The sequence below is a fragment of the Acanthopagrus latus genome, chromosome 9 (genome assembly GCF_904848185.1).
Source record: "Acanthopagrus latus isolate v.2019 chromosome 9, fAcaLat1.1, whole genome shotgun sequence".
NCBI classification, from domain to species: Eukaryota; Metazoa; Chordata; class Actinopteri; order Spariformes; family Sparidae; genus Acanthopagrus; species Acanthopagrus latus.
In genome coordinates, this window is record NC_051047.1 from 4,435,952 (window position 1) to 4,449,001 (window position 13,050).

Sequence of the window (13,050 nt, forward strand, 5' to 3'; positions counted from 1 at the left end):
AACCATTTCAAAGGGGTGAAGGAGTCCATCATTTCATTACACGTTGCATTCCCCACTGCAGGATGAGATGTGAGACACGTCTGCATCCGCAAGTGGTTCTCCACAAAATCACATTTCTACTGCAGCACAAACACGTGTCACTCTGCCGATACGATCTGCACATACGAGATATTGGTGAGCCGAAGCCGATATGCTGGTGAAACGAACAGCACAAGTACAGCAAACACATACGCCGACCACATTTAAGGATTACATTTAAAATATATACTGGTTATTTTGTCAGTAATAATATTACGTTGAAGGTACAGCTGTTCAGTGGGAAAAGTCTACACTTTGTCAGCATCAAAGTTCAAAATGATTACAAACATCCTGTTCATTCTTTTTTTTTTCTTTTTATATATTCATACTTGGGAAATAAATGAATGTTCCTGGCTGAGTGAACAAGGATGTGACGCCTGCTTTTCCTTATGGAAAATATATTCATTTGGCTATTTGGATTTACTTGACCAATCCTCCTCTCTGGCTCCACCCCCATCCTGCTAAACGCACTTGTGGCTATATACTTCATTATTATCATCATAGTGTATCTTCACTCAAAACTGTCAACCAACAGCTGTTAAACATTACAGACTAGAAAGAGCACGTATTGAAACAGTGATATAAAACACATGATATTCTGAAGATAAGCACTGATACAGGCAAACTATACTGTGTTTTGCTCTTCTCCTGGATTTGCTGCAACAGAGGTAATAACGTGGCTTGGCTCTACGCTGCATCGCAAGGAGGATCGGCAAATATTCTCGTGTTCAGACACCGATCGCGCTGAACAGACCAGAGAGGATACATGTACATGAACGTACATGGCAAATATGAAGTAGAAGTTTGCAAGTTTTTTGTTTGTTTTTTTTTGTTTTATCATATTTCAAAAACAGATGATTGTTGACGTGTAGTAATCATGAAGCCATAATAAAAATGTAAAGAAAATGCAACTGATAAAACATATTGATACTGATAATTGATGTAAACGTCTGGTTTACAATTCCACTTTGAATTCTTTTTTTGTTTTTCAATGTTTTGTCTTTATGACATTTAATTAGTACTGAAACATATTAGTCACTAATGGATTACAGAACTGATGACGGAAAATTTATTTTAGTGATTCCAGCTTCTTAAATGCCACATTTCTTTGTTTTCTATCACAGTAGACAGTTTATCTTTGGGTTTGACAAGAGATTTGAATGTGTGACTTTGGCCTTTTGGAAACTGGCATTTGTTCCTGTATGCTGACATTGTATAGATTAAACCAACTGATTAATTTAACTGATCATATATCTATTTATGGCCTGAAAATAATTCTTTCTCATTAATTTGCCCCCCCTAACGTTTTATGTCCTCTTGTAATGTAACTGTTGGGAGAAGTTATTCAGCCCACAGTGGGACATGTTGACTTGTGTCTGTCTGTGGCTCTCCAGGTAGTGCTGCAGGCTGAATGTGTGTTCTGAGGAGGGCATGCTAGGCGGAGCAGTCAGCGGACTGATGTCTGCGTTCTCCTGGCTGATGGCTGATGTGCCGACCACAGGCTCGCTGTGGCCCCACTGGAAGTAGCAGGAACCTTGAGGAGGACTCTGATCCAGAGGTGGGTCGGTCCCCCTGGGGCCTGAAGACCCTGAGAGAGCCAGGACGTCCCCTCCTGCTAGACTGGAAGAAAAGTGCTGGTCGAACATGCAGCTGCTACGAGTAACTGCCTGGCCACATGCCAGCCCTCCCTGCTGAGTGTGGTTCAGTCCAGTGACAGTCCTTGGGATATGGCCAGCATGGGGGAATGTCTGGCTGTCTGAAGTTTGGCTGTGGCATGCTGGCACCAGCTCATGTCCATTTTGCATGGCGCCAGCATGAAGCAGCTTGTGCTGCTGGCTCTGTGGCCACTGCTGACCCTGGTGGTTGTGTGTTTCCAAAGGGGGGCTTCCTTGTCGACGTCCTGGGGCAAAGGGAATGGGAATATTAGGTGTGCTGGAAGAAACAAAGTCATTACAAGGAATCAGGGGTGGCAAAATGTCCATTGCGCCAGGGACTACATTGTTTGGTTGTTTCACAGAGCTCTGCAGCAGCTGTCGGTTGGCTGCCATTGCAGGAGCTTGCAAATTGTTTTGAGGACAAAGTGGAAGCTGGCTGGACTGTGTCTGTCTGTAAGTCCCCTGAGGGCAGCCGCCGTGTGCCTGCCCACAGGACTGAAACAGGGCTGAGGCATCATGAGCAAGGGCATCGGGGACGGTGAGCTGCAGGAGCTCGACAGACATGTTGAAAATGTCCTGCAGCTCCGGATGAGGGGGCAGGTTGGTGTCCACCTGAGTAATCAGGGGAGCATGATGGGAGAGTTTCTGAGTGCTGCTCAATGTGTGAGCAGACTCTGTTAAGCTTGTCCCTGTAGTCACTGCTCCAGTCATTGTATTCTGCTGGAGTGGGTAGCTACCATTTGTTGGAGAGTATGTATGATCAGGACTCGGCGTCGGAAACAACTGCGGCTCACAGAGTCCAGTGTCTGACAGCCGGGCAGTCTGCGTGAACAGATCCTGCTGATGATGGTGGACTCCTGTGAGGCAGCTGGGAGGGCTGCTGTTCAGACAATCTTCTTTCTTCTCCTTGAACAAAACAGTATCAATATAGTCAAATATGTCATTGGTGACGATGCTGTCCAGCTCAGAACTGACGTTCTGCCGTTCGTCCTCCTGACTTAATCTCTTCAGGGCATTCTCCCACTCCATCAGCTCTGTATCAGCCATGTCAAGGTTCTCCAACACTGAGCACAGGTCACCATTTTGAGCTATTGTCCCCAGGTTGTCGATCACATTCATCACTGCCTGTTTGGCCTCCTCCTTCACTACAACAGGGTTACCTGTTGGGACTGTGGGCCCGTTTTCCTGCCATGCGTCACTGGCAATGCTGACCAAGGCCTGGCTGTCCATGAACACATGATCCATAGGTAAGGGAGAGTCCACTGTCTGGGTGTAGACTGATTTATCCTGTTTCAGGAAGCAGTCCAGCAAAGAGCCCGGTGACTCATCCTTGGGCACGTCACTGGAACTGAACATATCACTGAACTGAAACTGTGTGATATCCACTGTGGGACCGGTGTTGTAGAGGACGGCCTCTCCTGTGGTGAAGCTGAAGGGAAGCTGCAGCCTCCTCTGTCGCAGATATTCCTCCCCCTCAGCGTTGCTGAAACAGGCCAAATAGCATACGTTACATCACTAAAACCAAGATCAGAGTAGAACTAAGCTTATTTATAAACAAGTAGTGATCATTTTGTCCTGACCCAGTTGACAATTTGTCTGACAGTGACGTTTAAAAGGATCAAATACTCACACCAAAGCTCTCTGATATGCAATGATGAATTCAGGTCTTCCTCCTTTGTAGATGAGCTTGGCATTGGACTTCACCCACACCCAGCCACCTGACTTACTCAGTAGCCTGAACACAATCAGACCGGTCTCTCCTGTTTTAATCACTGTGATAGAAAGCAACACACAATAAGATGTTATCAGTGTGGAGGCAGGCAGCAAATATCTGTCGGAACTATTCTTACAGGTAACCTTGAGATGATACAATACCGTTATAATACCATAACATCATTAAAATAAAACTTGTTCATCCACTGAGTGACATGAAAGAGCAAGTTCCTTCACAATTGCAGGCAAAATGTCACTGTGAAAAATACAAGGGGATCTAGCCCTGACACACCAGGGTGACGGGCTGCAGTCAGCCAGTGTCAGCCAACAGTAAGTGTGGTCCTAGTTGTTGCAGTGTGTCCCACACCACTGCCACTAGTCGGATCTTACCAGCTGCTTTTTTGGCCAACTGAGCATGTTGAATCAGCATCAGAGGCCGTTAGTGAGAGAAATCCCTATGACTGAATTGATTGGCTGTTCAGCTAAGCTGTTCGCTTTTATCACTGCTAGTGCTCTGATACTGGTTTGTTGTTGTCAGGGCCCTTAGATTAACACTGAGCGATATAAGGATTAATCAGAGGACGGCCATTATTATTATATAATTATCTATGTTTAATTAATAACTTGAATTAGTTTTATTATGTCATTGTCCGAACCGCTTATCCCTTTCCATGGGGTTGCGGGGTGTTGCTGCTGGAGCCAATCCCAGCCTTGTGTCAGGGCGAGGGCAGGGTACTCCCTGGATAAGTCGCCAGCTCATCACTGATGAGCAACGTGGGGTTCAGTATCTCACTCAAGGACACTGCCCGGAGCTGGGATTTGAACCAGTGACCTTCCGATCACTAGTCGACCTGCTCTACCCGCTGAGCTACAGCCGCCCTAGTTTTATTATATTATTAGCAATAGTAATTAATGAGTTATCAGTAAAAGTGGGCCAAGGATCCTCTCTCTTCGAAAAAATTAATAAATAAAATAAAACTATAAAATACATCCTTGCTCTCTCTCCTGCGCCGCTGTCTCTTTTTGTCTCATCCTCTTGTCCTAACACTTGGCTTTTTTCTCTGTGGTGAAGCCCCTCTATTTGACCATACAGCCAACAAGTGTTATAGGCATACGGGCTTCTGTTTTTCACTTTTTTACTTAGGGCTAAATCTAAAATGCAAGAATGAAATCAGTTGTCTGGGCCTGGACTCTTCATCCTGAAGAAGTGAGACCAGCTGCTTTGAACCTACTGTACAGCGGTTATTATCTGGACCAGACCATCTATCGCCACAGTAAAGCAGGAAATAACCATGTTCATGCATTTTGTCTGAGAGTCAATGCAGAGCTGATTCTTAAATGTTTTTTTACTTTCATTGATCTTAGTGAAGTATTCCTTATTTTGCATATTTGAACTGTCTTTGATAACATTTATCCATTCTGTTGCCAATAGTTAAGTACTGGTAAAAATATATGTACAATTCATTCATCCACTCCAGTTGTATATATGTACATATGTATATATGTTTAGTCCTTATTCTTCAACCATGTCTGTTAGTTCAATAATATGAGAGTGATTCATTTTGTTGTGATCAATTCTTCTGCTCCTAATTAATTCTTCAACTGACAAATTAATCAGTGGAGGTGGTGGCTCTTCTAATGGGTGCTTAATAACATCTCATAAATGAGGTGAAAATGGTTCAAATATTTTTCACTGGACTGCCTTTGTAGTGAGAAAATAACTCTAGATGGGATAAGCAAAGTGCATTTCCATCAGATACCAAATACTGTGAATAAATTGCCAACATACTGCGCAGGTGGCTGTCAGCGCAGTACATCATATCAGCTGCATGGATGAATTGGTACCCAGAGCCTTTCATACACAGTTCAGTCTCTGAATAGCCCAGTACAATCTTTCCCCTGCAGAGAGACAAAAAAAGAAGAAATAAAATCAAACTTAAGTTAGCCAGCAACCGATGAAGAAAGGAGTCACAGTTAAATGTTTTGTGATAAGCTCCTTGAATTGCAAGATGGTGCTTTAGGAAGGAGCATCTGGAATTCTCTGCTGCACGGTTTATTTCAAAAATGACAGTTTTGATCACCTGTATAAAGAATTCTCTTGACAAACGAATACATAAAAAGGAAGAATTGAAGAATTTGTAGCACCTGCTATCGATGCCCATGGGAGTGAAGTCCAGCTTGTGCTTGCTCTGAAAGAGGAGCATTTTTGCTCTGATCTCCACAATGGTTGGAGGCTGGACAGGCATAGCAATGGCAAATAGTGCCAGCTGAGGTTTGTTACAGGTCCCATTGACCCTATGGCCATGAATGTACTTCAGTCTCCCCTGGAACTTCAGAGCCTGGTTTGGTATGAACACATGAGATGAGTAACCAGGGAGATTTCAAAGGGCTTTGCATGGAAACAGCTGAACGACACAAAACAGTTCAAAAGATATTTATCAGATAAGCGTTTCAGTTCCAGTGAAGGTAAGCTGTTTTATGACAATATTTAAAACATTGTACCGACCAGAAAGCCAGAGGAGTTGTCCAGGAGGCAGCGGAAGCGACACGCAAAGCTCCTCTCCAGAAAGGAGGAATTCTCTGGGGGTAGCTGCTCAGGAGAGTACATCACTGTACTACCACAAGCCTGCAGGACTAAGAACACAGGTAGAGATACCATATTTCATTATCAGAACCATTCAACTGAACAATGAACCACTGACCCTGTTCAAAACAGAGATGATGAGACTGACTCAGAAAAAAATGAGGCAATTTTCATTCACAGTTCTTACCATCTCCTCCTGCACTGACAGTCGGTGGGTTTAGAGCAAAGTGAAGCTGCTGTCTGAACAACGCCCTGTCATCAGTATGGATGAGCTCAAACACGCTCTGATGAACCACATCTGACTGTTGGTAGAAGAGAGAAGACAACACTTCAAAACGTCAAGTCATTCAGAAAGACTAACTGAGGGGTATTTATCTATTGCATTACATTCAATATATCATATACTAATATATATACTTTCATTTGAAAGTGATTAGCACCTTTACAATTTTACCGTCTGATTAGGGCAATACATTACTGATTACACTACTTGTACATTTACATTTACATGGAAGAGGGTGAGATCGTTTCATAGCAGGTAGTGGAAGCACAGAAGCTCATGTCTAATGCAGTTCATTACAAATCCAGAGGAGGGTGATAGTGTTTAAACTAATGAAGACTCCTCTCTGGATGTGCTGGTCACTGACCTTTTTACAGAAACAAATTAACCTTAAATTGGACAGAGGGATGGATAGGCAGACAAATCAAAAGTCTGATAAATAATGAATTCTTGAGAACTCCTGCTGTTTCTCCCTTTAGAACAGGCTGGCCAAAGTGGGACCCACAGCCCGTTAGATGAGTCTCACAAATAAATAATTAATAATGTTTATACTTTTTTATTTTCCACAGGCAAAAGTGATATTTGGTCTTTGATCTTTCTTTGACCATTCTGCATCTTAACAAAACATTACAGTCTGACAGGTGTTTGCTCTTACTCTGTTGCCTAGCCACTGAATTTGAGTTTAGGTAACCCTGCTGTAGAAAGTTCCCTCTGCTTTCAAATACATACTCTGCACTTGAATATTGCCTTTTTTGGTCCTTTTCTCAGATAAACTATTTAATTTTCCAAAAAAGGAAAGGCAGCCAATGAAATTTCGGCACTGATGGTGCATTGGCAGATATAATACTTTATTCATTTAATGGCATTACCCTCTAATATTCTGGTTTATACTGCAACATTGTAGTAAGGTTTTAAAGACATGCTCCTGATGCACATGCTTCCAAACTGACCACAAAGGGGGCCACTGAATCATCTGATGACTGCCTTTTCTCCAAACCAACTTAACATCTATGATGAACAACATGCTGTTGACAGCAAAAGGAGGAAAATACCAATTGGTCAAATAATGTGTTGTTGACACTAAGTACATATTGTATCCAATATAACTTTAAGATGGTCTGAAGGCCAGAATCTCACCTGATGGAAGCCCAGGAAGTCCTTGATTGTAGAGGAGACATAAAACACCAATCCCTCTGAGGTGACCACGATCACAAACCCGTTCAACGCCTGCACAAGGAACAACGAGTCAGTCAGCACTCACACAGGGTACCTTAAAGTACCTTTATAGTAAATGTACACATGACAGGTATGTTGCTGATACATTCAGGCAGAGGAGGCGAGCACATACATAAAAGACACAATCACATAATGGCACAACGATAAACACATGCTATAGGGCGCAGACACGTTTGAAATAAATCATTACTTAATAAGAAACTACCTAATTTTTGCTTTGACTTATGTTTGGTTGAAATGGCCTTCTTCATAGCATAGATTGGTACAGGTAATTCTTTTTAAAAGGGACCACAATGACTAAGATGTTGAAAGTTTACTCTACTAATAATATTATTGCACATTGTTCATATTCACAACTTTTTATCAGTGTGTGAGGCTACTAGAGTCACGTGGAAGGGTGTGAGGAACAAATATTTTCATCAACACATTCTGCAGTTTATTTTACATGTACTGTGAAGCTGTAGTGTTTGCTGTTCCCAGAGAGCAGTTAAGCAGAGCAGGACAGCTCAGAATATGCCGAAACTACAGGCTCGACTTATGAGTACCATTTTTGAGATTCAACTTTCACCAGAGAACAAATTAAATCAGAATCTGGCAAAATCACAAGGGCTTTAACTTGAAATTGCTACTTGTTGATGCTTTGCAGGGAACACTGAATTGTAAATCCTGCTATTTATTTATGATCCAAAAATAATTTCAACAGCTGCTGCTTCTCAATGGCCCTTTGTATTACATTTGTATTGCATAATCACTGCTAGTTGTGATCACAATGCAAAACAAAGTGTGAAATGTACCCATGTATAATAAACAAAGTGCAGGGCATTTGACAGGCACAGGTTTTGTTGAGAACAACAAAGCGTGGCCAAGCTTTGGCAAGAAGTGCCGCCACAAGCAGCCTCACCTGTCAAAACTTCCTCCTGAGTGTGTTGAGCTGGATTAGCTCTAAAAAACACACCTAGCACACAAATACACAATGTCTAATGGCACCTGCTAGCCTCAGGCTGTTCACTTATCAATCAGGCTGTGGGACTTTGTATTCATTGTAACTCTCACCGTCACTGTTAAAAGGTGTATTTACACTACTGGCTTGAACTAGTACTCTGGTTATCTGCTTCTGCTGTGAGATTGTGCTCTTTGCTTATTTTAATGTTTAGGTGAGCTGCCTCTCGCATAGCTACACAGCTTTATCCTGTGTTGGAAGTCCATCTGCGTGGGTAAATGCATGTTGTGTGATGTGCCTTTTGACTCCTGACCACAGCCTAAATCCAGTGGACAGTGCTTAGCTTTGAAGGATAAGTGATTCCTTCAAGGCTGTTTACACTGAAATTATATTTAGTGTGTGTAACTACTGGGGATGTTCTTAACATCAAATGTTCCTGCCATTTAAACTAAAGTTTAAAATTAGACCAGTTAATTGGTCTTAAAGTTAGATAACACTCAAATTTGAGCACAGTTTAATCTCTAATGTCCATTATTATACAAAAAGTATTGAATATATTATAATAGTGATTTGACACCAAATCAAATCTTATTTTAAATGCACTTTGCAGCATGCATTATGAACTTTGCATATTATTTGACAAAATTTTCCCTGAAGCTTCATCTTATTCAACCTTATTTGGCACATTTTTATTGAAGGCATGTGTGTTATGTTGTAGTTTGGAAGTGTGTGGCAGTGAAGTTGTGGGAAGGATTTTCTCTGAATGATGACTTTCTGTGACTGCTGCCTTATGTGAATAGATTAAATGTGCTACAACAACCAGTCATGTAAAGGACTAAAGGCAGGTTCAGCTGGACTCATGGGATGGGCACCATGTGGTTTTTGTTGGCACTTGCATATTGTTATAAGGGCGGAACACTGAACAAGTTAGAGTCTCATTAATCTGGCCACTTTTCAAGTTGAACTCAGGTGAACTCAGTAATGACACATAAACAACTAAAAGCATCAGTAGTGTGACACGTGCTGCTCATTACCAAGATGTTTTACAGTATTACATATTTTCAAAGAGGAATACATCATCATTCTTATTCTGAACCATCTTATTTGCATGTTTTTGCATGTTTTTGCCGCTTGCTGTAAAAACACAAACAAAAAATGTAAATAATACAAATAAATAATAAATGTATCACAAATGTTAGTTGTAACATGAGCCTTTGAGGTACATTGTACCAAGTGTGTTGTACAAGTGTCTGAATAGATGCACTCATACCTGGAGCAGTAGGTCCCCTTCAGAGAAGCCCATGATGTCCATGTTGTTCCCGTTGTGCCCTTTCACTCCGGAAAACAACCCACTGCCGTTACTGGTCTTCATGGTCGCTGCACAGAGGGGGACAAGACAGAGGAGGTGTCAACGATTATTTTGTTTACCAGTTTCACCAAGACACAGTTATTGCTGTGATCTGGGTACGCTCCATCATCACTCGAACTTGTGTTGGAAATCAACTGTACACAAATCCACATTATCTAAAAGGCTGCATGTACAATCCATTGTCATAAATGGACTCGGTCAAAGTTGTACCATGCATTAGCATGGGTAAAATCTACACTTGACAGAGACAGTTTGGGTAATATAATGAAGATTACATTTTATTTGGTTTGAATGATCTTGTTTCAGAAAATAAAGCTAAACTGGTTTGTCTTCTTACCTCGCTAGACTAGGTCTAGACTACTTATATAAAAATATCATGGACTACTGAAAATACACTCCCAACCAGGACGAATGATGGCTCACTGTCATCTCACTACAACAAAGTACAGAGCAATAATCACTTAGAAGTTATTTAACCATGTCTGAAATGTCTGTATTGCAATTACACTGAAATTAATTATGTAATGGTATTATTAAGTCACAAATTACTGCAGTAAAGTGTTAAACGTTTTACTTAGCGGGAACAAAATCAGAAATCAAACAAGGATTGTTGTTGGTTTTAGTGAATGAGCGGTCTCTGGGCTCGCAAGTGCAAGTGTACACGCAGCATGAGGGGAACAAATAACTGGTCTTTTATATAGTTTACTTGTCACATGACAGTAGCATCAAATGCTGCATCATGCCTCTCTTTTACACATCTAGGATGCACATTTCAGTATGTGGCTTGTTGGATTACTCATGACGCAGTAAAAACTATTTGATGGCTGAGGACGTGACTTGTCTCATTTGCCTCGACATGTTGAAGTGTGAGATAAACACAGATAACTCTCCAAAGTCTGGGTGATATAAACTCTGTGGATTCTGTTAATGTGATTAGGCCACTAATGTCCACCAACCACATGTGTGACTGTACTCAGACTTCTCAAGTGAGGGCTTCATCTGTACCATTTAAAAAGGTCCTGTGACTTAAAGAACATGAAGCCATTGGACACTACCAGCATTCACCCGAGCTGCTGAGAGGAGAAAACCAGTTAAGACAACCGTTTTCAGGTAAGGGTTTAAAAAAAAAACTTGGCAACGGCTCTGTTGTGTTTGTGTATCAGGGAGACGTGTGAGGTCCTTTCTTGCAAGCAGACAACTAAACTGCCAGTGTAGGTAGAAGTTGCATCAGCTGGCATTATAGTTGCACAAGTGCCTGGCATTTCCCAACAGAATAAGAGCCTACCTCACATTCAGCTATTCCCTTCCACTGTTTACTTTGGATTTAGCTTTTGTATCTTATGCAAGTGCCTTGTATGAAACACCCGACGACTAGTCACTCAGGTCTAGCTCACTGTTCATCAACATTTTCTGAGCTGCCCAAGATGACATGTGTAGACTGCTTCTCAAATTCAGGGCAGTTCCTATTGCGTGGTAACTTGGGTATAATTATGCATGTTGATAGTGAGCATGCTTGAGTTGCAAGGTTTAAGCCAGAAAATGATGCAACAGTTTGCAAATAAAATGAAGGTCAGCTGTGGCAAACAAACAGCAAGCTGAAAAAAAGCATTTGTACATCACTGTAGCAGCAACTCACTAATTACAAGCTTCAAATTCACATTAATAGATTTATTATAAAACTAGTATACAAGACATGACTATTTTATGAACACCCCTTTACCCCTTACCCCTTAGCACCACACCCCTGTTTTGCATATCTACATCTCAAGATAGGGTGTCCTGATTCTTGTCGGGATACAGGGGTTTTTTCAGAGGCACACTTCAAACCAAAGGGGCTATGAGGACTGTTTGTCATCTATTATGGTCGTTTAAAACAATCACTACTAGTTTGCTAATGTCTCGGTAGCTAACTAGCTAGCCAGCCAACATTATATTATTACTGATGTTGTTGATTTGTGCATACATAGTTTCAATGTGTGTCCCCCTCCTTTGAAGACACAAGACACCTGAAACGTATATTAAGTCCAGCAGTGAAGATGTCGCAGTTTGTGCTGCTCCTCTTATATCAGTGCACACTGGCAGGGTAGTAATGCTAGCCTATAAAGTACCACTAGTGTCCAAGTAATGAAGCAGTGTTGAAGAGTAAGTTGTGAATGAATTGTGAGGGTCTTAACTTTTTTTTTGTTATCTCAATCAGAAAAATGCCAAATGGCATTGTGATAACAGAAGGGTTGCCATGGTTGAGACAAGAGAAATCACCACAACTGAAGGCGCTATGTTGGAAATGTCCAGTCGCGTTTGTTTACATAAACGCCTTCACCAACTACTGATGACATATGAGGGTTTTTAAGGTCTCTTCCATTTCATAAAGAGAGATTTCAAACAATACCCCTTGTAACTCTCTTCTGAGGGGCAAGGTGGCAGTCAAAAACAAGGGGTAGAAATTAGAAATGGGATTGTATGGGGTTGTGCAGAAAAAAAGCACAGTTAGCTATTTGGCATGGCTCGAGCTTTGTTTGTTGGTCCCCCACCAGAAGACAGGTTTTCTCATTGCTGCAGAACTGAATCTGGCAGCCTGCATAGCTGCACACACAGAACACACACACAGAAATAACACACACAAACACACTCAGCCCTCGTGCATCTGCCCCTGGGGGCTTTTTGTAAGCAATAGCTGACAAGAGCGCTTCCCTTATCTGGAAGGCCACTACAGGAAAATCCCAGGATATGGCCTCTCCCAACCCATCCGTACAGTCCTGTCACGCAACTTCTTTAAGGAGGGAGGGGGCCCCTGAACACTCCCCCTTTAAACCCAGACACATAGAGCCAGCCAGAATTGAGTTTTTACGCAAACACTCAAACCTGCACAGCCAGACAATCCACACCACACAAAGCTGCAGGCCTGACAAACAATGCAATCCATGCAAAGAGCCACTGGTAGCATGAACACGAGTTACATGTGCAGCCAGTGCAGGAAATAAATCAGTAGCATTCATCAAAGGCACACTATCAGACGGAAATTAAAATCATATTAGCAATGAATCCATATGTTCACACACACCATGAATTTTTACTGCTCCAGCAAAACACAGACAGTTAAATGAAGACCATGCTGCTTCAATTCCATAGCTGGATCATCCACCATATCCCTAACATTGTATTGTTTTGCTCTCTCCAGTGTTTGCGTGAGTAACA

At 41.8% G+C, this 13,050-nt stretch overlaps 1 protein-coding gene across 3 annotated transcripts in view; it reads right to left on the minus strand.

The window, feature by feature from the left end:
• Positions 1–931: 931 nt before the first annotated feature.
• The window catches only part of LOC119025569 (aryl hydrocarbon receptor-like), a 31,651-nt gene continuing 19,532 nt past the window's right edge, over positions 932–13,050 (minus strand). For all 3 annotated transcript variants that reach the window (XM_037109240.1, XM_037109239.1, XM_037109241.1), the window contains 8 exons: positions 9,757–9,863; positions 7,448–7,537; positions 6,218–6,332; positions 5,953–6,080; positions 5,592–5,785; positions 5,236–5,345; positions 3,364–3,505; positions 932–3,216 (listed from right to left, as the gene is read on the minus strand). In XM_037109240.1, the coding sequence (XP_036965135.1) occupies positions 1,386–3,216; positions 3,364–3,505; positions 5,236–5,345; positions 5,592–5,785; positions 5,953–6,080; positions 6,218–6,332; positions 7,448–7,537; positions 9,757–9,863 (2,717 nt within the window). In that variant the 3' untranslated portion in view covers positions 932–1,385. The remainder of the gene's footprint in view (positions 3,217–3,363; positions 3,506–5,235; positions 5,346–5,591; positions 5,786–5,952; positions 6,081–6,217; positions 6,333–7,447; positions 7,538–9,756; positions 9,864–13,050) is intronic.